The sequence below is a fragment of the Doryrhamphus excisus genome, linkage group LG13 (genome assembly GCF_037039965.1).
Source record: "Doryrhamphus excisus strain RoL-2023G ecotype Guam linkage group LG13, RoL_Dexc_Guam_v1.1, whole genome shotgun sequence".
Classification (NCBI taxonomy): domain Eukaryota; kingdom Metazoa; phylum Chordata; class Actinopteri; order Syngnathiformes; family Syngnathidae; genus Doryrhamphus; species Doryrhamphus excisus.
The window spans coordinates 10862626-10886512 of NC_136369.1; the positions used below are offsets into that span (position 1 = coordinate 10862626).

General features: G+C 41.1%; 2 protein-coding genes across 3 annotated transcripts in view; one reads left to right on the top strand and one right to left on the bottom strand.

Annotated features, from left to right (window-relative positions):
• Nucleotides 1-251: 251 nt before the first annotated feature.
• On the top strand, nt 252-3965 carry marveld3 (MARVEL domain containing 3). 2 transcript variants are annotated; one of them, XM_058088835.2, is made up of 4 exons: nt 252-673; nt 1248-1505; nt 1578-1675; nt 3013-3965. In XM_058088835.2, exons 2-4 carry the CDS (start codon nt 1258-1260, stop codon nt 3618-3620), a joined length of 954 nt encoding a protein of 317 aa, XP_057944818.2. In that variant the 5' UTR covers nt 252-673; nt 1248-1257; the 3' UTR covers nt 3621-3965. The 2 variants fall into 2 exon arrangements, with proteins under 2 accessions (XP_057944818.2, XP_057944817.2); XM_058088834.2 differs by having other exon boundaries at nt 256-673; nt 1244-1505; nt 3013-3962.
• A 62-nt stretch (nt 3966-4027) lies between these two features.
• Nucleotides 4028-23887, bottom strand: part of phlpp2 (PH domain and leucine rich repeat protein phosphatase 2) — a 34254-nt gene continuing 14394 nt past the window's right edge. The window contains exons 4-19 of the mRNA XM_058088836.2: nt 22988-23178; nt 22095-22220; nt 19317-19471; nt 19028-19174; nt 18701-18931; nt 16147-16349; nt 15925-15985; nt 15622-15717; nt 14293-14448; nt 13598-13798; nt 13340-13502; nt 13143-13273; nt 12963-13073; nt 11390-11584; nt 11080-11311; nt 4028-9897 (exon numbers count right to left, since the gene is read on the bottom strand). Of these exons, the coding sequence (XP_057944819.2) occupies nt 8614-9897; nt 11080-11311; nt 11390-11584; nt 12963-13073; nt 13143-13273; nt 13340-13502; nt 13598-13798; nt 14293-14448; nt 15622-15717; nt 15925-15985; nt 16147-16349; nt 18701-18931; nt 19028-19174; nt 19317-19471; nt 22095-22220; nt 22988-23178 (3683 nt within the window). The 3' untranslated portion in view covers nt 4028-8613. The remainder of the gene's footprint in view (nt 9898-11079; nt 11312-11389; nt 11585-12962; nt 13074-13142; nt 13274-13339; nt 13503-13597; nt 13799-14292; nt 14449-15621; nt 15718-15924; nt 15986-16146; nt 16350-18700; nt 18932-19027; nt 19175-19316; nt 19472-22094; nt 22221-22987; nt 23179-23887) is intronic.

Genomic DNA, 23887 nt, shown 5'->3' on the forward strand with positions numbered 1-23887 from the left:
AGCCTTTTGTTGACCTTCATAATAAAGCCCCCACACCTACATATTCCACCTTACTCTAACACTATGCATTCGCATGCATTATTTCTGCATTCATTATTAATCACTGAGTGCTCAAAACCTGTTGCTGTTTTTGTGATATGGTGACGCAACACCCAGGATTTTATCGAATATTTAATTATTTTTTATTCTGAAGGCAAAAAGACCATACAAGCGGAAACACGAGCGTAACTGTTGAATACTATAACGACAAACTTTATATCAGTTTTAGACCATGTGCGATCACATTTCTATGATTTTGGTGCATTTAGTGATAATAAATTACAATTTGTAACTGTAAATTGATTTTATGAAATGCATACATTGTTAGGATAACCATTACGTGTCACGGCACGAAGTCAATAGGTAAATGTGGGTCAAACGCGTTTGACTAATTCTCAAATAAAACACAAGTACAATAACATTCCAATTATAAGCATTGGATTTAAAATACTTGCGCAAATACTTGCGCACAGCACTCATTGTGTACCATTAAAAGCGTTATCTTGCAAACAGACAGTGGGGCGTGGTGCACAACAGGTGAGTTGCCCAAACCAGAAAACCGGAACTATTTTTTCTCCTCCGTAATCGGACGGAAAACAACACCGCCAAAAGTGGACTGTTTACACAAACAAAGGTAGGAAATCTTCACATCTAGCTTTGTGTTACATAAGGCGATCAGCACACACGAATCCGACTGTAAAACTATGGAAAATCACACACGCTCGATCACTATAAATGTTTGCTTGGAACCCGTGACGTATTCGTGTTACACGAGCTAGGATTGCTATCTTAGCTTTGCCCTCCACATAAAAACAATGTAATGCGATTCAATAGGCTGAATCGAACATGCTCTTTATGATAACGATGCCTTTGCGACCTGAACGATAGGTACACCTGACAGTGTGGATCAAACTTGAGCGGTATTACCTTTGTAAGTCAGTGCTGCTGGTGGCCAGTGTTGCTTAAGCGCCAAATGGACCTATTAAACTGCATGGTTGTGTGTAACCTGTGATTGGCTGGCAACCAGTCCAGGGTGTACCCCACCTCGAGCCTGAAGTCAGGTGGGATAGGCTCCAGCATACCCCTGTGACTTTAGCGGGGACAGCTATTGATCCGCTTTAAAACATTTGTGTTGATTCCCCAAACTGATGTTTTGTTTGAAAGGTCTTGCATTAGAATTCATATCTTTTAATTTTTTTTCCAGCCAGAGAGAAGAAGATGCCAGAAAGGGATCATAGCCAGCCAAGGAGTGATGCGTATGGAGAGTACAAGAATAGGGACCGGGATTCCTCTCACAGTGCAGATAATTTGCATAAATATGACAGCAGAACTCGCAAACACAACCCAAGAGCTGAGGACGAGAGAAGCTCTGCTGGTGACAAGAGGTCCGGACAGAGGGACATGAGGAGTGGATCTCACCAAGAGACTACTTTTAGAGACCACCACCATCTGGAACCCTCAACACCGTGAGTGTTGACTTAACCATGATAACGGATTCAATTTTTGTTAGAAATTCTGTCAATTGTGTTGATTCACAGATACGAACAGTCTTCTGTGTATCACTCCGAGGAGGAGTATTACGAACGACAACACAGAGAAGCTCTTTACAATCTCAGATACATCCTCACCAGTAGAGGCAAGTTGTATGACTGTAGTTTTTACCATAAACTTTTGCTTGACGTATGATTGAAATTATATCATTCAGGCAGCACAGTTAGCACATCTGTCACACACATGCTTGTGTGGGTTTTCTTTGGCTTACTCCCACAGACCAAAAACATAGAGCTTAGGTTAATTCAGGAGTGTCTGGGGACCATTTACAGCCCACAAAATATCACTTAACAAGGAACCTATATAATAGGAATAGTAGTAATTTTATAACAAGAAATACAAAATATTAAGAGACTAAAGTCATAATATTAATAGAAAGTAGCATATAATGTAAAAATGTAAGGGAAAAATGCAACATGAGAAACAAACAAGGAAATTCAGGTTGGGAGCAGTTTGTAATATTATAACAAACTCATAATATTATGAGAATAAAGTCATAATACTATGAGGAAAAATGTATAAGAATAAAGTTGAAAAATAGTGTAACATGAGAAAGTTATTGCCAATAATACGCTGTCACTGATGAGATGCTATTTTTTTCCTTTTAAAAAGCAAAAAAAGTATAACTTGAGGGGAACATTTTTAATTGTGTTTAGCACATGCTAAAAATACAGTTAAACAAGAAAACTAAACAAAAAAAACAGTACAATGTGAGGAAAAAAGTACAAGAATAAAGATGAACTATTAAGAGAGGAAAGTCATAACATTCAGAAAAAAACAGTAATAACTAGAACAATTCAAGTTAAAAAAAAAGGAAAATCATGTTGGGGGGCAGTTCATAATATTATGATGACAAATTCAAAATATGAGTCATAATACTACAAGAAAAACATGTAAGAAAAATTTACAAGAATAAATATTAAGAGTTACGTCATAATGTTAAGAAAAGAAATAGCATCAAGTTGACAAATTTAAGGAGAAAAAGTCATAATATGAGAAATGTTGCCATTTTTGGAAAATTAGGCTAGGAAAAAGTTATTGATTATGATCACAAAGTCATAGTTTATTTATTCATTCATTTTCTACCGCTTATCCTCACAAGGGTCGCGGGGGTGCTGGAGCCTATCCCAGCTGTCTTTGGGCGAGAGGCGGGGTACACCCTGGACTGGTCGCCAGCCAATCACAGGGCACATATAGACAAACAACCATTCACACTCACATTCATACCTATGGACAATTTGGAGTCACCAATTAACCTGTCATAGTATGAGACAAAAATATATAAAACGATAGGCACCAGTTCACCTTCATAAAGATAAGAAGTATAGAAAATAGATGTATGAATGATTGTGACCAATTGTTGATTGACCCTGTTATTCGTAATTTAGTTTGTTCAGGTTTTGGTTCTCATGTGTCTTCCAGGTCTTTGTCAGCTGATGGAGGTTTTTGTCAATCTTCTCATCATCATCTGTGCTGGCGTGCCACACAGCAACAATGGAGGTTACCGGAACCTGGCCAGCCTGGGCGGCATCTACCACTATCACTTTGGAGGGGCCAGTGCCTTTAAAGGTGCCGAAGCAGAGCGAGTGATGGAGCTGGACCAGTTGTTCAATGAACTCAAGAGGCCTCCGTACGCTTTCGCCATGGCGTGCGGCGGGATTGTAATGATCTACGCTTTGGCAATGCTGGCTCTGGGGATTTTCCGAATGACTTACCGCTACCCACCCTTACTGCTCGGGGAGGCTCTGGTGAACCTGCTGATCGGCTTGGGCTACATAGCGGCGCTGGTCTTCTTCTTTATCAAGCTGCAGGACAACTACAACAACCCCATCTGCAAGGAGAGGGAGCAGATGTACAAGAGCAAAGGTCACAAGGGATTCGAGTGCCAGTTTCATGGTGCAGACATTGCCGGAGGCCTCTTTGGCGTGCTGGGCATCTTTGTGTTCGTCTTTGGTGCCGTGTTAGCTGTTAGAGCATTCCGAACTGTGCGGGACATGAAGAAGCAGAAGACTAACCACCCGAGATCCTAGTGAGAATAAGCGTAATAGAAAACGGATGGATGGTTTCATCAGATCTTTTTAAAACTTTCTGAATTAATTATGAATGTTTTACTCTTTGTATTTTCATGTTATTTTTACATACTTTTGTACTGTCAGCTACCTTTTCTAGAATAAAATATTATGAACTCATTTAAAAAAATGGAATTCCGTTATCCTCCCATTAATTTAGGATGTCATTCTGCGTTTCATCAACAGATGGCAGACTCCCAGCTTGTATTCAAGAGCTCTTCATAGGCAGCCTGTAACCATTTAGCCCATTTTGCTCAATGATCAAATCCACAAACCAATCCAGTTCTAAGACTGGATATATAAAATAAAAAAAAATACATGATATTAGTATGAAATGATCATTGAATGTTGGACATCAGACAAAAAGATTCACAGTAAAAAGTTTTATTGCTACTCAGCAGCATTGTAAATAAAATAACGGCCATCTTTCACTCTCTCTTAGTCATATTTCTCAACAAAAGATCTTCTCTAATTAGTAATCCTAAAATAAACAAAGAGCAGCAGCAATTTGCATGCTAGAGTACAAAACAAAAGTCCAGATATGCTCCATTGTGTACAAATAATGATTATACTGTATATATATATATATTTCTTTTATCTTGACATTGAGGGCATGCTTTCAACATTAAATACAGTTATACTTAGTACCATCCAGTACCAGAAGTAGACCCCATCAATTGAAATTCTGTAGTGGAGAGGGAAGTATTCCTTTGCAATGGAAGTATACAAAAATAAACATCAGCTTCTTGGCGTTAGGAAAAACAAAACATACTCAAGCCTTTTCTAGACAATAACGCAATGAAGTAACCTGAAGACTGAGCAATGGCCACTTTGGTCACATGATAAACACCCCAAGTGTCCTCACGATAACATGCATACACTTAGTGCACATGTGCTTCATTTTACACACACACAAACAAACACACAAGACATTTTGCCACGGTAATACATTGTTTTTGCCATCTTCTATTCTGGTGCAACATGGCCTCAATAAGAAGACTATAATGGACCCGCTCCACTAAAGAATTAAAGGGAATATTGTCAGTAATGCACTGTACTGTGTACTCCACAACCCTGTGCCCTCTTGTACTGTATCGACACATAAGAGTCATGTACACGCATTGTACAAACATGTTGATCGTGAGTATAGCCTGGATGGAAATGTGCTGACTGGGACACATAAACATACAGTATTTGTATAAAAGTATAGAACTATAATAGCAGAGGATGTATGGCTGTTGGCTGTGCAAAGCAGCCCAGGCATTGAAGAAGGAACACACATACATACACACACACATCTACATTCAAGTCATCAGTGTCAAGACACATGAAATAAATGATTTTTGGAAGTTTAGGTACTGCAAATATGGCAATATTTAGAACAGGCTTTATTACTGTTATGTACCAGTAATCTTTATGTAGCATTTATTCTCTCCCCACAAAAGTGCCTCTCCCTTTGTTAATGCATTGATATACATTTTATATATATATATATATATATATATATTATAAAGGTGACAGTGTCATGAAAAGTCCTTCTAAATTAATATGTGAGCTTATTATTAGTTTTGTTATTATTATCTTTATTTCTTAGATATACTGTATGTCATACAAGCCGATAAATACTTGCACTGTCTCTCCAGTCAGGAGTGGAGTATTGTGTCGGGCTTGAGTGGCCTTTTAAAATAAATTCATATCCCCCCCCCCCCCATGTCTCATTTCAGCACCCAGCTTGTAAATCTCTGACTAGGCCATATAAAAATACAAATAGTGTTTTAAAATTAATAAATATGTTATACGGATAATAAATGCAGTTGATATAAGACAACAAGTACATATATAGGAAAAAAAAAGAAAAACATATTTCCTTCATCCTGTACGGACCCCACCATAAGTCAAGTGTCAAGTACACTATATAATGTACACGGCCACATTTTATCATATACTTCACTTAGTACAAAGTGCTTGACTATTTCCGATTGAATCCAAGAAGAAGACACAACTTTAACAAGAGCAAGACACATCAATTAAGGCTTCTGAGACAATAACACAACTTGAGTGGGATTCAAACAATGGCTCCTTTTCCTTTGAACAAATACTGGACACTTTAAAGGTAAAACGGGAAGACTGAAAAGTCAAACTATGGAATACAAGACAAAACAAGACATAGAATTGGAATGTGCAATTACCTGACTTTGGCCTTCTAAAAACCATATCAATCTATTTTGGCACCGGGAACAAGGAGTCACATCCATCTGATAATTCAAATATTCATTCATTCATTCATTCACTTATTATGTACCGCTTATCCGCTCGAGGGTCGCGGGGGTGCTGGAGCCTATCCCAGCTGTCTTTGGGCGAGAGGCGGTGTACACCCTGGACTGGTCTCCAGCCAATCACAGGGCACATATAGACAAACAACCATTCACACTCACATTCATACCTATGGACAATTTGGAGTCGCCAATTAACCTAGCATGTTTTTGGAATGTGGGAGGAAAACGGAGTACCCGGAGAAAACCCACACATGCACGGGGAGAACATGCAAACTCCACACAGAGATGGCCAAGGGTGGGATTGAACTCATGTCTCCTAGATGTGAGGCCTGCACGCTAACCACTCGTCCGCTGTGCAGCCTCAAATAATCATGTGCCGGTAATTTCGAGGGAGGCACAGCAGCTTAAAAGGAATACGAAAAAAAATCCCCAACTTGCTAAGCGAAATTCAGTTATGTTTGAAAGCAAAATACACATCATTTTAGTTCCTACAATGAGTGAGTAAACAGAGTCTGGTGTTAGCTAAAAAAAAAGGCACAAAAGATGTTCCAGATTTTTTAAGGTGTTTAAGGGAGAATTGTATAACTGGTATACAGTGGTGTGAAAAAGTCTTGGCCCCCTTCCTGATTTTTTTTTTTTTTGTCACACTGAAATATTTGAGATCATCAAACAAATTTAAATATTAGTTAATGACAACACAACTGAACACATAATGCATTTTTTTTATTATGGGAGAAAAAATATTCAAACTGACATGGCCAGTGGCAAGTTAAAACATAACTTAACTGAGATTACCTGATCATCTATCAGTCGGGAAAAGGTTATAAAGCCTTTCCTAAAGCTTTGGTACTCCAGTGAAGCACAGTGAGAGCCATTATCCCCAAATGGTGAAATGACTCCACTATAAGAAAGACCAAAACCACTGCTGTACAAAAAGAACAATAAAGCTCTTTTCAATTTTGCCAGAAAACATCTTGATGATCCCCAAGATCTTTGAGAAAATACAAAGTTTAACGTTTTGGAAGGTGTGTGTCCCATTACATCTGGTTAGAAGAAAGAACATCACACCAGCAGTAAAATATGGTGGTGGTAGTGTGATGGTCTGGGGCTGTATTTCGGCTTCAAGGCCTGGAAGACTTGCTGTGATAGATGATACCATGAATTCTGCTGTCTACCAAAAAAAAATGCTGGAGAATGTCTGGCCATCTGTTGGTAACCTGAAGCTGACACCAACTTCCTGTTCTGTAGCAACAAATTGAAGACTTTGGAGTGGCCTAGTCAAAACCCTGACCTGAATCCTATTGAGATGCTGTAGCATGACCTTAAAAAAACGGTTCAAGCTGAAAACCCGTCCAATGTGACTGAATTACAACAATTCTGCAAAACACTGTAAGAGACTCATTGCAAGTTATTACAAATGCTTGATTGCAGTTGTTGCTGCTGAGGGTGGCTGGTAGGTTTGGATTTTTTTTCTCCCTTAATAATAAATAATTTCATTTAAAAATAGCATTTTGTGATCACTTGTGATGTCCTTGACTGATATTGACTTCTTTTGATGATCTGAAACAGTTAAGTGTGACAAACAGGGGAGGGGGGCAAACACTTTTTTCACACCACTGTATTGTCATTGTGCCACACTTTGAAGAACATAAAACACTCTATAATTATCATGCCTCCATAGATTCATTTGACTGAAATTTAGGTCAAGCAACCAACAACATGATGAAAAACTGTGTGTCCCTACAAGGAGAGAGGCTCACACACCATCACGGATTGCAGTGTGATAAAAAATCACCTTCATGTCAGCTTTGCACGGTTGAATGACTTCATACTATTTTTTTTTTACAGCTGCTGTATAGTCAAGATGCATTGCTCTGAATATGAATGAACGATTTTAATACTAGTATTACTTAGGAGTGTGCATTCTATACAGAAGATTCTACGCAAAATCTTGCCATTGTTTTTCTGCGAGGCCTTCAGTGTTTGCTTTTCAGCCATCGGTACACTTTGATAAGCACACTTTTTTGTGTTTCCATCCTCAAAATGAGAAATGCATACTCGACAACCACAATGTATCCTGACAGGCATCTTCCATTTCCTTAAGAACTAAAAATCCAGTCATGATTCCCCATGGTAGAATACTATAACTGTCCATACTGTACTGTGTGGCATACCAATCAGGATGGTTGGAATGGTACCAACACAGTGTAGCCAGACACATAGCAGCCCTCTTCATGCCTATGATTAGCATTTACTGTTAACAAACCATATTATGATAAACTGAACTGAGTGGAAATGTAGTTATATGTGATGAATGACGGTTGTATTGTTTGATGTCCATTTATAAGACACAGGAAAATGAAGCTTGCAGTGCCAGGGTTCGGTCTCTAAGACACACTGTCCTTCATTCAAATGCACTGCAAGTAAGAAGCTCTATTCTAAAACAGCCATTTAGCCTGGGAAGTTGGGGGGGGGGTTGAGTTGTCTGCAAGAGGCACTTTATCAAGAAGAATACGACCCGCACTCAACACTATCCTGTAAATGCTCGACCAAATTCAGAATTTCCAAGTTAGATCTCAAAGTGGAGGCTTGGTCGCATAAGAGAGGAGAAGCATATCCTTTGCTTCCCTGGGATGGCACAATAACAGCATTGCAGCCAATTTGTGCTGTCTTCCCCTTTAGAGGGCAGTGTCATACACCTCCTGCTTAATGATGGGAGTTGCACCAGGACCTGGCACCATGTTGGGGGCAAAGGAAGCAGAATGGGGTTGATCGCACCCTGAGTCTTTCAAGGAAGTGGGTGTGGATGTAGCAGATGGACCTGAGACAGCAGTGCTCTGGCCTTTTAGCTGCTCCCGTACTTCCTGCTCCAGACAAGGAGGCACAATCAGCTGGTCCTCGGGGTCCTGCTGTGCCGGTGCAGTGAAATAACCAGACTTCTTCTTAGGAGCTTCCAGGGCCACCTCGATGAGATTATGACTGTCTTCGGGGGCCACCACAGAACCATTGGAGAGCTTCTTCCCAAATAAGCTCGATGTAGAAGGTGACTTTTTGAGGTCGGCGATCTCTCTTCCACAAACTGCCAACAGGCAGCCATTTGTTGTGGAGACCACCACGCTGTTCTGTCTGCGCATCTTCCCATTAGGATAATCATAACCTCGCTTTTCAAGGTCAAGGTCCTTGTTGCTCTCGGAGGAGCCTGACCGAAGCTGGAAAGCACAACAGTGAATGTCGACTTCTACTTCTAACTTGCTGCCATTGGAGATGACGCCCTCCAGGGGGGTCTCGTCGTCACTGTCCAAGCCGTTGTCAGAATGGTTGCTCGAGAATGTGGCAGAGGATGGTTGCCGCTGGAACACACCCATGTGGTTTACTAGCCCACCCGAGGCTGGGACTATGATCCCACAGAGAGTGGTGCTAGGATGGAGGCTACATCGTCTCTCTGGGCGGGGAGCAGCTCCTGAAGACGGGTGCTCATCAGAAGCAGTGGAACCCGCCTCGCTACCCAGCTCTGATGCTGATGTTTCACTGTTGAACTCCGAGACCACCCCACTAGTGGATGACAGTGTGGCTGTGTCGCTAGGGGCTGGTGTCATGGACACAGACAATGGTACAGGCGGAGGACCCCGGAGTTCGGTGTAGACCGGTGGTTCGCAGGTGCAGCTGTCCTCGGCGATCTTCAACGCGACGACGACAGCTCCGATGTTATCCTTACAGCCGTAACTCTGAGCCAGCGAGCAAAGCTTCTTGGCTGCAGCACGTGGATCCTGCACGGCCTGAACGGTGCACACAGCTTCCTGGTAGGAGACCCGCTCAAACAGCGTTCGATTACCCAAGATCAGGAAGTCGTCGTGGGAAGAGAGCGGCTCGGTGTGCACCCAGGGCTTCGGAATCACCCATGGGGACAGATAAGAGCAGCCCAGCAGGCGGGAACAGCACGTCACACCGCTTACTTTGTTATCCTAGAAAACAGAAAATCCCTCAGGGTAAGTCACGGCTGGCTTTGATTATGGAGCCAAATATTAATGATAATGATAGATCAGACATTTTTAATCACAGCTCAACACAGTGGATTATTTAAAACGGCAAAAAAGTAGGCCACATGCCAGGAAAAATCTGTCTTGACTAATGTTTTTAATTCCAAATCAAACATAAATAATTAATTACTGTAATTAATCATCTTACAATTCAGACTATGATTGTAAAGTTGCATTCAAACCTGTAAGACTGTGAGAATAGACTATTTGTTTTTACATTTACTGTTTTTAAGTGGACAAGCGGTTAGCATATTGGCCACACAGTCAGGAGATCAGAAAGCCCTGGGTTCGAATCTCCGCTTGGGCATCTCTGTGTGGAGTTTGTCTGTTTTCTCCTGTCTTCTTACTCCGGTTTCCTCCTATATTCCAAAAACATGCTAGGTTAATTGGCCACTCCAAATTGTCCATAGGTATGAATGTGAGTGTGAATGGTTGTTTGTCTATATGTGCCATGTGATTGGCTGGCCACCAGTCCAGGGTGTACCCCGCCTCTCGCCTGAAGTCAGCTGGGATAGGCTCCAGCATACTCCATGATCCCAATGAGGACAAGCAGCAATAAAAAATTGACATAAAAAATGACATATTTAATATAATAATATAAAAAACAAACAAAACAACAAATATCATAATTATTTGAAAATTAGGTTAGGGAAAAATATTATTAGAAATATATTATATTATATTATTAGAAAAAAGTTAAAATAATATAGGAATAAAGTCACAATTACGAGAAGATATTTAATAGAAGAAAGTTGAACTATTATGTTGGAAAATTTTAAAAAAGCAGAAATGGAAAAAAAACAAAAGAAGTACAAAAGTAAAATAAATATATCAAGAGCAAACAGTAGTATCAGAAATTCATCAGAAATATAAAAAAAAGAGCAAACACTCTTACTAATAATACACAAGAATACACATGTATAGCACTTCTTAGCATTTCTACATGTGTTGGTTTAAAATATGTCAAAGTAGCACTTCCATTCTTTCATTTTTCACTATGTGGCCCTTGGTGGAAAAAGTATGGCCACCCCTGCTCTACGTATATGCCATATAGAGTATACAGGGTAAAATACACTACCCTTTTTGCCCTAAATATGTGATAATTACCTCCGTAATGATGGCCTTGTGGAGTTTAACTCTCTCCATCTCCTCAGTGCAGTTCTCCAAGCTGTAAACCTTGGAGAGGGGTACGGGTCGGCCGTCCCGACACAGCACCGCCTGGCAGGTCCCCACATTGGCCACAGTCACACTGAGGTAGCCTCCTGGCTCTGACGACTCATGGTGAATATAACACAGCAATGCGGACGCACCCAATTTCTGCCCGGCCATACCTAGTTTCCTGTTCCGTTAGTCAAGCACACAACCAGAATCTGAACCAGACTGAAGCAATGCAATAATTTATCTGAATTGTACAAACCTGTGTGAGGTTAGGAAGGTATTGCTCATATAGACGCTGTCAATACTGGAATGTTGCACTTCTTCGGACAACACGTCACCCATAGTGCACTGAAGCAGTCGAGGCACTTCCTCATTGCGGTCGCCATCAAAGATACCATAACATGCTTCCACGCTGTCTCCAAGGCGGTCTATGGCCAGCACGGACACACACAACCTGGTGCAAACAAAAGAAATGCATTCAAATGTGTACTTTTGCAGTCGGGTCCAACATGGTGAATATACAGTATGCTCTGCTGGTAAAGTGCACCATATACAGTAAGTCCAATCCATCCATTCAAGCCACTTATCCTCACTAGAGCCTATCCCAGTTGTCTTTGGGCGGGGGTACACCCTGGACTGGTCGCCAGCCAATCACAGGGCACATATAGACAAACAACCATTCACACTCACATTCATACCTATGGACAACTTGGAGTATATGCTAACCACTCGTCCACCGTTCAGCCTATTATTACTTCAGAGAGGGAGGACCTGCTGGCTCATCATCTCCATTCTAGTTGACGGGCTCTTTATGCACCATTTATCCAAGAATGGCTTTGTGGGTATACTCATTTTATAGCCATTATATTTTCCAAAATGTTTAGGATGAAGAACTAAGATTTAAGCAGTCTATCACAATCCATGATTGATTAATTAAATTGATTAATAAATGTGTCCTAATACTATTGTCCATTTAGTGCAGGGGTGTCCAAAGTGGGGCCCGGGAAAAAACATTTATGGCCTCCGGGTGTGTTTTTTTGGTTGGCCCTTGGCGTATTCTAAAAATAAACCCCAAAAAACAGCGAAAAACAGCTGTAATTTTTCAAGATTAAAGACAAAATATTAGGACAATTGTCATAATATAAAAAAATAGCATAAGGTCCAAATAATAAAATCAAAATATGTACTTTTTTAAATAGTCATGACAATTTAAAGAAAATTTGGTTGGTAAAAGTTAGAATGTTGTGATAATAAAGTCTAAATATTATGACAATAAAAAGTAAAGTAAAAAGAAACAAGGCAAACATTGTAATGTAGATAGAAAAGAAAAATACAAAATATTAGGACAATTGTCATAATATAAAAAATAGCATGAGTTCAAAATAATAAAGACAAAATATGTAATTTTCTAAATAGTCATGACAATTTAAGGAAAATTTGGTTGGTAAAAGTTACAATGTTATGATAATAAAGTGTAAATATTATGACAATAAAAAGTAAAGTAAAAAGAAACAAGGCAAACATTGTAATGTAAATAGAAAAAGTTCATATTAGTAAGACAAAAAACTCATAATTTCATTTCTCAATATGCCACCCTTGGTGGAAAAGGTTTGGCTCCCCTGATTTAGCGTTTACCTCGACGCATCTGGATGGCTTGACAAAGTCTACATAAACTGCCTGTGCAAAGATGCTATTTTCATTTTTAGTCATATTCCTTTATTGTTTTTTGGCATTACCAATGACGACTTCATTCATTGGTTCACTTGTATAGAAATGTCAGTCAGGGTAAATTCCTTCATACATGAAAAGAGCAACAAAGAGAGAAAACTCACTTGTTCCTTTGGCCTCTCATTTCAGAGTAGCCGTGGCTCCAAGGAGTGGAGGTGTTTTGCGAATCACCAGCAGTGGAGGATTTTTGGTCCAGTTTCAATGTGGTGATGTGACTTTAAAAAAGGGAAGATCAATATAATAAGCTATGTACAGTAAATCATCTAACCCCCATTGCAACTCACCTGAACAGATTAAGGGTTTTATGTTCCAGCATCAGGCTGCTGTTGCCTGTCAAGTCGAGCTCCTGCAGGGTCGGCGGCAGCGAGTCGGGCAATTGGATCTCAGTCAGCTGGTTATAGCTCAGATCCACAAGCTACACATACATATATATACATTAGTGCGTTATTAATGATGCCACACCCCTCACAAACTGTCTCACCTTGATTTCTGGAAGGTTGAGGATCTCTGGGAAGACCGTGATGTGATTGGAGTGTGCTATGAGGGTATGGAGTCTTTTGCAGCTGGACACCGTGGAGGGGATGCTCTTCAGCTGGTTGCCACTTAGATTGAGTTCTTCCAGCAGCTCCAACTTACTCAGCTTACTTCAAGAAATAACAAGAAAAAAGCTAAACTCATACAAATACAGACCGCTGATTCTCAGGGTGTACCTAATGTTGTGGCTTGGGCGTTCACAAACCTGGCAGGGAAGGAGAGCAACTGGTTGTAGGCGATATGAAGGACCCTCAGGTTGTGGTGTCCCACCAATAGAGCACCACAGTCTTCGGTGAGTTTGTTCCTCGTTAGGTAGAACTCCTGCAGCGTGCTGAGACTCTCGTCTGATTGGCCACTCGGAGGAATGCTTTCCAGGGCGTTGGATGATGCATTTAAATGTTTTAGGCTGTGAAGGAACCGATAAAATCAGTATTATTAGGAACAATTGCACATACAAGATGTGTTGACATTTTATTTCTGTTTATTGTTGTGGTTTTTGATCCACATGTGCTGAACAAAAAAGAATATTTGACATTCTGCAGAACTAAAGGAATGTCTCCACAGTTTGTTTACTGGATGACTCTGGAGTTTAGATGCTCCTGATTGGAAAACGCAGCATTTAGAAAAGAGGCACCAATTATTATGTCTCAGCGTTTGAGACAAAAAAAAAAAAGTCCATTAGAGCGCTTTGCCCGCTAATGGGTGTTAAGTGATTTGCCTCACAGGAAATAGGCGGTTAAATAGTGCTCACGTTGCAGCTTAGAACGCTACATTGATCGATGACATACAGTAACCCTTTCATACGCTATACATTAGTTGTCACCTCAGAACAAGCATGGAACAAATTGGACCAAATGGAGACATGTCAGTCAGATGAGTTCAATGTGAGGGCACGCTCACTTTAAGGCCTTGAAAAAGAGACTCTCCGGGAGTTCTGATAACTTGTTGTGTTGGAGGTCCAGGACTTCCAGGGGGACGTGGTCCAGCAAGTCAGGCACTCTCTGCAAGTGGTTGTTCCCCGCCAGGAGCTTTCTCAAACTCAAGCTGTTGAGCAATCTGTTTGGAGACCAGAAGAGACGTCAGAGAGGAGAGAACAAAGCAACACAGAAACAGCAGCGACGAGGCAAAAGAACCAAAGAACAAGAACTCCACATGCGCAAAGCTGTGCTGGACTTAAGTAAAAGTCCATAAGTTGCAGTGAGAGAATGAATTATGTGTCTACTTGGAAAAAACACAGTATGATGGGACCTGATACCTTTATTATTGTTACCACAGCAACAAACAAGTATGGTTTGGTGCAGCTTCCATTGGAGCATTCCAGCAGGTGATTTAATTCATGAGCTACTTCCCTGAAATTGAAGGAGATGATCATCATTAAAATCACCTGCTTTAGTGACCGTCTGGAAAGAAATTGACCTTTCACTAAGCCACAGCTCCAAAATGGAGACTGGCCAATCACAGATAAGAATAGAATTTAATTCAAATATACTGTAAATGTTCAGATTTTTGTATGTTGTTGTTTTGTCTTGCGCATAATCAATTGGGTTCTTATGACCTACAAAGTCAATCATCAACTCAGTAGATTGAAAATACAAGACAGATCAAGGTGTTTGTTCCAAACTGCACCACACCCAGCTTAGCTAAACTGGACTGGAAACACAAGTTGGTTATTTTTTTTTAAAAGAGAAACCTTGAATATTGCAGTGTTGAAGTGTCCCTTTGGTGGAAACACAATCCAAATAACCGTTTAAAGGGGACCTATTATGCTTTTCCCCACTTTTCTGACCTATAAATGTTAAAGTGTTACATAATTAGGTTTGCACATTTGGAAGAGAGCCCCAAAAGAAGTTTTGCATGGCTCTGCACGCTCGGTTTTACAAAGTTCTACTGACGTCAATGCGATCCAGACTTCCTTATATGGGCTGCAGATTGCCTGCACTCAGGAAACACTGATCTACGTATCCGGAAGTCCTCAGGAGCGCTTGGAAGTGTGACCAATCACAGCGGACGAATCACTCAGACCGTTTGGGTAGGGAACAGGAAGTCCATGCAAACATTGCAGAAAGAGGTGCAGAATCTGGAAGATCTAGAAAGCTTTCTGTGTGGGTTATCGTGCCTTGTTCGTCCGCAACTCAATACAAAGCACATAAAACAAGCATAATAGGTCTCCGTTAAATTCAACTGTACCACTTGGCGTTGGAAACATGGCTTAACATAATAAACAACAACCTGGAAGGAAGCTCGGAGAGGAGGTTGTCCGTGACATCCAGCATCTCTATTTTCCTGCAGTCACACACCCAATCTGGTAGATACTCCAGAAGGTTTCTGTCTCAACACACACACAAACACACATACTCAAGTTGGTACAATATAATACATATAATATATAATACAATATAATACATAATATAATACATATAATACAAATACACATTATGCTTTAACCACACTCTGTTTAATTAGATTGGCCTACAGTTTGTAGGCTCAGATGAAGTAAAATCATGGCGATATTGGACATTCAATAGAACTCACTGTGATAAATCCAAATGTGTCAGCTGGCTTGGGACAGGGTAAACACTGACTGTACTAAGGCCTGTGGACAAATGAGAATAATATGAAAGACTTACAAAGTACAGTACTCATATCGTATTCTAATGGGTACACCTGGAAAATCCAATGCTAATTATGGAACTCATTACATTGTGCATGTGTACTGAATGCTAAAGCTAACGAGTCACCCTGATTTGGACTCACGGTTGTAGCTGGCGTGAAGCATGCGTAGGGTGAAACCGCTGACCGTTAGCGCCCTCAGCTGATTGCGCTGACAGTTCAGCGTCTCCAGGTTGCAGACAGACGTGAGGTCCAGAGAGTCCAAACAGTTGTCCCTTAGGTCCAAGTGGGTCAGCTGGTTCACTGGCTCTGGACTCTCACTTTTTACACAGCGCAGTCCATTTAACCTATATTATATATTAGTACAGAGAGGGAATGCAAAGGTTATTGGGGAACTCTTCATGCCACATTCATACCTATGGACAATTTGGAGTCACCAATTAACCTAGCATGTTTTTGGAATGTGGGAGGAAACCGGATTACCCGGAGAAAACCCACGCATGCACTGGAAGAACATGCAAACTCCACACAGAGATGCCCAAGCGGAGAATCAAACCCAATCTAACCCAATCTCCTGATTGTGTGGTCTACATGCTAACCACTTATCCCTTAAACAAACTCCCCAATGGTAAATTATGTGAATCCCACCAAAAATGGTATAATTTCTTTTGACAAACAGTACACTGCTTGTCATTTTCAAACTAAGTACAATTTAAGACAATAAATATAAAGTTTGTTTGACCATTGTTTGAGGTCCTTACTATGGAATGGATTGAGTAAGGAACTCAAACAATGCACAACGATGAGCCAATTCAAGAAACAATACAAGCAGTTGATGTTTGCTAAATACAAGGATGAAGAGTCTTGAACCAGTCATGATGTGCTATATATATCACTATATTGACACTTACTATGGTACCCATTATGTCATTGTATGGTCATATCACCTTGTACTTCGGTATGAGGTGCATTATTAAAAAAAAAAAAACTAAAAAAAAACCTTAAACTGTATTATGGAAAGCAGGAAGTGAACAAACGTAACAGTTACTAATTGTAAAAGCACCAGATGGAGGGGTAGGATTTAATAAGCTTTGCTTCTTCCTACTCCTTTTGGACATGTGGAACTATGAACTGATTATGTGATGCACTCATTTGTAATATGATGCATGTTCAAATGAAATAAAACCATTACCATTACCATAAAGCAACATTGAATTTACTGTATTCCTTGTTGGATTTGACTCGCACATTTTGCATTCTCCCTCCAGTCAAATAGACAATATCTCCTGAATGCCTGCCAAGAAGTTAATAAACAACTCTTCTACCAGCACAGCCATCTTACTAATTCTCCACACACACACCTTGTACTTGTTGGTCATTTTGAACCCACACCCTATGCTTACGCTGTTGTTGAGTTATTGGCCGGCTGTGTGGTGGGGCACAAGTGCAATAGTAGTGTAACAAATATCAATGAGCGATGCATGGCAATTCTTCAAGAGGTACGACTAAGCCAACAAGTACACATAACTCTAAAAAGATCCAAGGCGGAGAATAAATCATTTAAAAGTCCAAGAGAAATGAATGAGTGTTAGGAAAAAGGATGTTTATCTTTTTTGACATTAATGACATGCATGGCATGCATGGGCATGCCCAGCCGGGAAAAGGCCCCAGGGCAGACCTAGGACACGCTGGAGGGATTATGTCTCACAGCTGGCCTGGGAACGCCTTGGTGTCCTCCCGGTGGAGCTGGAGGAGGTGGCCGGGGACCGGGAAGTCTGGGCTTCCCTACCAAGACTGCTGCCCCCGCGACCCGGACCCGGACCCAGATAAGCGGAGGAAAATGGATGGATGGATGGACATTAATGACAGAAAGATAAACAAAAAAGAAACAGGAATGATGGAGGAGGGATGAGATGGGGAATCCCTCGTCTATCGCCGGACACTTCATTAGGTACACATAAACAACCTTATCAGATCGAACATGAGAGCTTTTCAAGGAACATTCATTCATTCATTCATTTTCTACCGCTTTTCCCCACGATGGTCGCAGGGGTGCTTGAGCCTATCCCAGCTGTCTTCGGGCGAGAGGCGGGGTACACCCTGGACTGGTCACCAGCCAATCACAGGGCACATATAGACAAACAACCATTCACACTCACATTCATACCTATGGACAATTTGGAGTCACCAATTAACCTAGCATGTTTTTGGAATGTGGGAGGAAACCGGAGTACCCGGAGAAAACCCACACATGCACGGGGAGAACATGCAAACTCCACACAGAGATGGCCGAGGGAGGAATTGAACCCTGGTCTCCTAGCTGTGAGGTCTGTGCGCTAACCACTCGACCGCCGTGCTGCCTTCAAGGAACATAATGTTCCCTTTTTCAAATTGCACTTGTATCATAATATAACCATCATATATAACCATATAACTATCATCAAAAAGAGCTGTGTCAATACAGTGTCAAGTAATATTTTGCAATAAAATAAGTAACAATGCAAAAAAGTAACAATAAAGAAATAGACATGAATAAATAACCTGTCACTTAAAGTGTCCCTTAAAAATTGGGCATTACTACCTCCAGGATGTAGTTTTACTTCGGATTAGTTTGCACACTAATAACCATATTATATATCTTGAAACCCTATTCAATTTTGTTGCTGTTATATGATATGTTATAAAAATGTTTCTTTACCTGAGGTCAATGTGTTTTAGGTGGCCCATAGAGAGCAGAGCACACACTTCCAGACACACCACTTGGTTTCCAGCCATGGACAACTTGTCCACAGCGCTCAGTCTCTGCAGCACAGCGGGGATGTGATTGAAGTCGTTGAAGGAGAGTCCCAGACTGCTGAGCTGGGAGAGTCCACCTAGCTCAGCAGGCAGAGAGCTTAGGTGGTTTCCGTCTAAAGACAGAGTCTGGAGGCTGGAAGACCAGACCAGAAATGAAGACAAAGAAGAAGAGAATGACATCAACTTCACATGTCACACAAACGAATGACAATGAGTGACAATGCGTCACCTTTGGAGGTTGCCGATCTGCACGGGGACAGTGTGGAGGTTGTTGCAGGAAAGGTTGAGCTCAGTGAGGTTGAGGATCTCGCATACACATTCAGGAAAGACACCCAAACGGTTGTGAGACAAGTTCAAGCTCTTCAACTGTGAGAACCTACAGATGGCAAAAAACATCTACCTTTAAAAAGGTGTTGACCTAACAGTATGTTCATGAGTTTTGAGCCATTAGTGTATAAATCAGGAGAACCCATCCACTGTGTCTACAGTATTGCATGTTCCTCCAAGCAGGTTCTTACCTGGGGAGGTGGAGCAGACCTCCGGGCCCCAGCAGGTTCATGAAGTTGTGTCGCAAGTTGAGGTGGGTGACATCTTGGCTGTAGAACAGATACTCAGGCAGCTCCTCCAGACTGTAGCAGGACAGGTCCACCAAACTGACGGTCTGAGCTACCACCTTAACACACATAAACATGCAGGTTCAAAAATGCAGAAATGCTGATTATAAAACCCATGCATAAAAATACATATACATATACATGTATAAAAGAGCTTGGGGCCAATTTATAGAAGCTTGGCTCCCATGTAACTCAACCAATCTTAACCAATCAGAGGCAAGAAAATGTTACCAAAATGTTACCAACACATACAAATATAGTAATTGTCTGATTTTGCCATTAGTGGTACATGCAGCACTGTGATTAATTCATTCATTCATTTTCTACCGCTTATCCTCACAAGGGTTGTGGGGGTGCTGGAGCCTATCCCAGCTGCCTTCTGGCAAGCGGCGTGGCACATATAGACAAACAACCATTCACACTCACATTCATACCTATGGACAATTTGGAGTCGCTAATTAACCTAGCATGTTTTTGGAATGTTTTTTTACCCGGAGAAAACCCACGCATGCACGGGGAGAACATGCAAACTCCACACAGAGATGGCCGTGGGTGGAATTGAACTCGGGACTCCTAGCTGTGAGGCCCGTGTGCTAACCACTCGTCCACCGTGCAGGCAAAGTGTGATTCAACAGATGGTAAAAAAGTAGTGATTTTCTTGTGAAATGAGAGCTGACAAGACTGGTGTCATATCCTTATAGTGTTGGTTAGTTTGGTGTAGATGTCTTCCTGCCAACTCTCCTCGTCCTTTCCCTGCTGTATGGGGCAGTGGAGCCCTCTTCCCAAGTTACCAAGAAAGGCAAATGACAATGGTGTTAATCAGCTTTGCACATATACTTGTTTGTCAAAAACAAAGCATGTTTTGTTTAGTGGCTTTGAGAAGAAAAACGCCCTACCCTATCCTACCTAGCAACAAGCGACCTCAAAAGTGTGTCACATCCTCAGAAAAAAAGAATCCCATGCCATGTCTTTATTGAAAGTCTGTGCATTTTAGTATATTTCTGTTATGTGATGAACTGAGAGGACAAAAAGCATCATCGCAGTAAAAGACAGAATTATGTTGTTTGGATCCACCATTTTTTAAACCCTGACAACGCATTGATCATTCATGCTCTAGTACAGTCACTCAGTCCTGCCCATGAATGATGACACATCCTTTCAGGTATTGACCGCGTTATGGGCAAATGACATTCATACATTTCTTTTTGCACAAAAGAAGCACTGAAACAGACCCGTGTGTTCTTACAAGCTTCCGACGCACGAGTGTGAGGACAGCATCCCCAATAACCACGAGGCTCTATACAGTGGCGGAAAGACAAAGACAAAGCTGCTCATCTTCCCATATAAACGCCTGTGGGTGTGAATGCTTTTCTAAGATCAATGAGACTAATTAGGTGATGTGGGAACCGGAGGGATGGATTGATTGAGAAGAAAGAAAACATTGGAAGAAGAAACAACTGAAGCAGTGTGGAGGAAAGGGAGGCTGCATGATGGAAGCCATTTAACAACAAATGCATGGTCGTAGACAACTCTTCTATTTTGCCGTGTTCAATCAGAAGCAAAGCTGAAGGATCTTCCCACACTAGTTAATACACTTTACAGCAAAGGACACAAAATGTAAACATTGTATTAATATTTCCAATGTTCCTGGACTTCATCAATATTATCTATGTAGCAGAAATTGTGTATGTATTGTATAACAGCACATACTGTAAAGACTTATCTGCAACTAATTGGATTCCCGTTTTGTTCGGTCGACTTTCTCCTTTCATGGCTAATCATAGGTCGTCTCCACCTCAGTGGACACGCTCACAATGTCTGCCCGGCTTCAGTAAGAGGAGCAATGGCACAAAAGTCATTAAACTGAACAAAGAGAGCTTAGTGTAAATGACACACACACTCATCCCTTGATGAGATAGAATGGGCCAAAAATTATAGAAAAAAAAAAAGCATACGGTTTATAAATGATATTTGTGGTGCCCCCAGAATGCTTTGGAAGACATGCTAGAATACATGTATAATAATCCCTCGTTTATCGCGGTTGATGTTTCCATATTTGACCGTGATAAGTGAATTTTGGGGATTCCTTATTTACAGATCAATTTTTTTGCGCGTAGAAAACCTTGTAAATATGGTTATACTTGTATTTACCAATAGAAAATAACATTTAATATATATATAATACACACTGAAACTTGTTCCAGTTTTTCCAGTACTAATGGCGGTGGCTATTATCTCATAATGTAACATTACTGACACCTCGTGACCAGTGTTGAATACTATGGACTCTAATTCTGTAAACAAACCGTGCCAAAAGGGTGGGGCCAGAGTACTTTGCAATTTTCGTGAGCAGAGCAATCCGGCGCAGTGCGGCGCACCCACGCCTCCCACCGGCGCAAGTGTCAAAGAGGGAGGAGCCGAGTGTAATCTTAACCAATCAAATGAACGGCTCTCATTGCCTTTAAACGTGCAGAACTGGACTGCGCATCAGAGGCCACAATGCGCGTCATGCACCACATACACCACAGGCAAATATAGTAAGGATGCATGGTTTTGACAGTTTTTCACTGTTTTGTGTGCAGCACTTCCGGGCTACAGGAATAGTATGACTGAGGAAACAAACTGGAAACAGACACAGCAAGGTAAACAAGATGGCAGACACACATTGTATCTCCTGCTTACTTTGGATGCCTGTCGATGCCATCGTTGGTAGTCGGTCAGTGTGTCAAAGTTGACAAAGTAGGTCTGAGCCTGCGATCCTGCCGAGCTGAACATCAGACAGTGTTGTCTCCTCTTCACCTCCTCCACCTCCACAACACAAACAGTACAGAGTATTTATTAATATGGCTGCAATTTGCAGTGGTGTACACATGCACTGTATCATACTGAGAGATGATATTATGGTATGGTGGGACATCATGGTTGTCTTCTTCAGCTAGTCAAATGGGGCAAAATATTAGAAAGACTTCTCTGTATGATGAAGTGTGCAATAATGATGGCATTAGATTGAGCAGGTATTCTTAAGCAGGCTGAGTTTCTATGGTTAAATGTGTTTCATGGAAGTATTGTAATATGGGCATACAGCCTGCCCTGAACTTTTTTTTTTTTCAAATCAAATCAAATCAACTTTATTTGTATAGCACTTTTCCTGCAAAGACATGCAACACAAAGCGCTTTACAGCATCATCTATGATCACTGCAGAAATAAATTAAACAAAACCCAGCAAAAGTGGGAAATAGAGCAAGATGCCATAATATAACAAAAAAATAAATAAAAATGTATTATTATTTTTATATTATCATCAATAAACTGTGGTTTATTTAGTCTAAAAAATGTTGACAATAATATCTTCGCCCGTCAAGTTGTGGGACAATAAGCATTTACTGGGATAGACTCCAGCATGCCCTTAAAATTATTGCGATCAGTCCAGGGTGTACCGCACCTATCGCCTGAAGACAGCTGGGATACGCTCCAGCATACCCGCAACCCTCATGAGGATAAGTGGTACAGACAATGGATTGATGGATGGATGTTCTTTTTTTTTTTTTTTTTGCCCTCAACTCTGACTTCTCACCTTTCCCCCTACGAGAGGCAGGATGTGCATCTTGCCTGTCAGGCTGTCTTTCACCGAGGCCACAATGAGACAAGTTCCGCAGAGAATGACCTGCCGCTCGGCCCACTTGTGCAGCTGCGTCTTGCCCTTCCTGACGCTGAACACGCCCTTCAACAGGGTGCGCTCCTGCTGGTCGGCATTCACGGGTCGCTCTGGATGACAGAGAGAGAGATAGAGACAGAGAGCATCCTCACTGTAAGGCTTAGCGCAGATCAACAAACATCTCACTAATGGACAGGAAGCCTCACCTAAGTCTACTGCGATAAATAACATCAGCTAATTCATAGCAAACGTTCTAACGCTCCGTGAAGTCACAGGTCAGCGTGATTTCACCTACTGATTAGTTCATTCTTAAGCTTTCCATTTACACCAATTACACTTACATCAGCACTTCTAACTACAGGGATAATGTTGTTATGCTTCCAATGGTGTTTCTTATTTAAAAACAGGGATGCCCTGTGCAACGTCTACACCAAACAAAAAAAGCCGTTCCTCAGGGTTTGCATTTTTCGGGGGTCTCCATAAGCCTCCAGATCTTAAACAGTGGTTATCAACTTATTTTGTCACGTCGGTTCTCAGCTTTATGTTCACATGGTAATGTAATGGTTTTATTTCATTTGAACATGCATCAGATTACAATTGAATGCATCACATAATCAGTTCACAGTTCCACATGTCCAAAAGGAGTAGGAAGAAGCAAACCTCATTAAATCCTACCCCTCCATCTAGTACTTTTACAATCAGTAACTGTTACATTTGTTCACTTCCTGCTTTCCAGAATACAGTTTGTTTGTTTTTTTTTATAATGCACCTCGTACCGAAGTACGAGGTGATATGACCATACAATGACATAATGGGTAC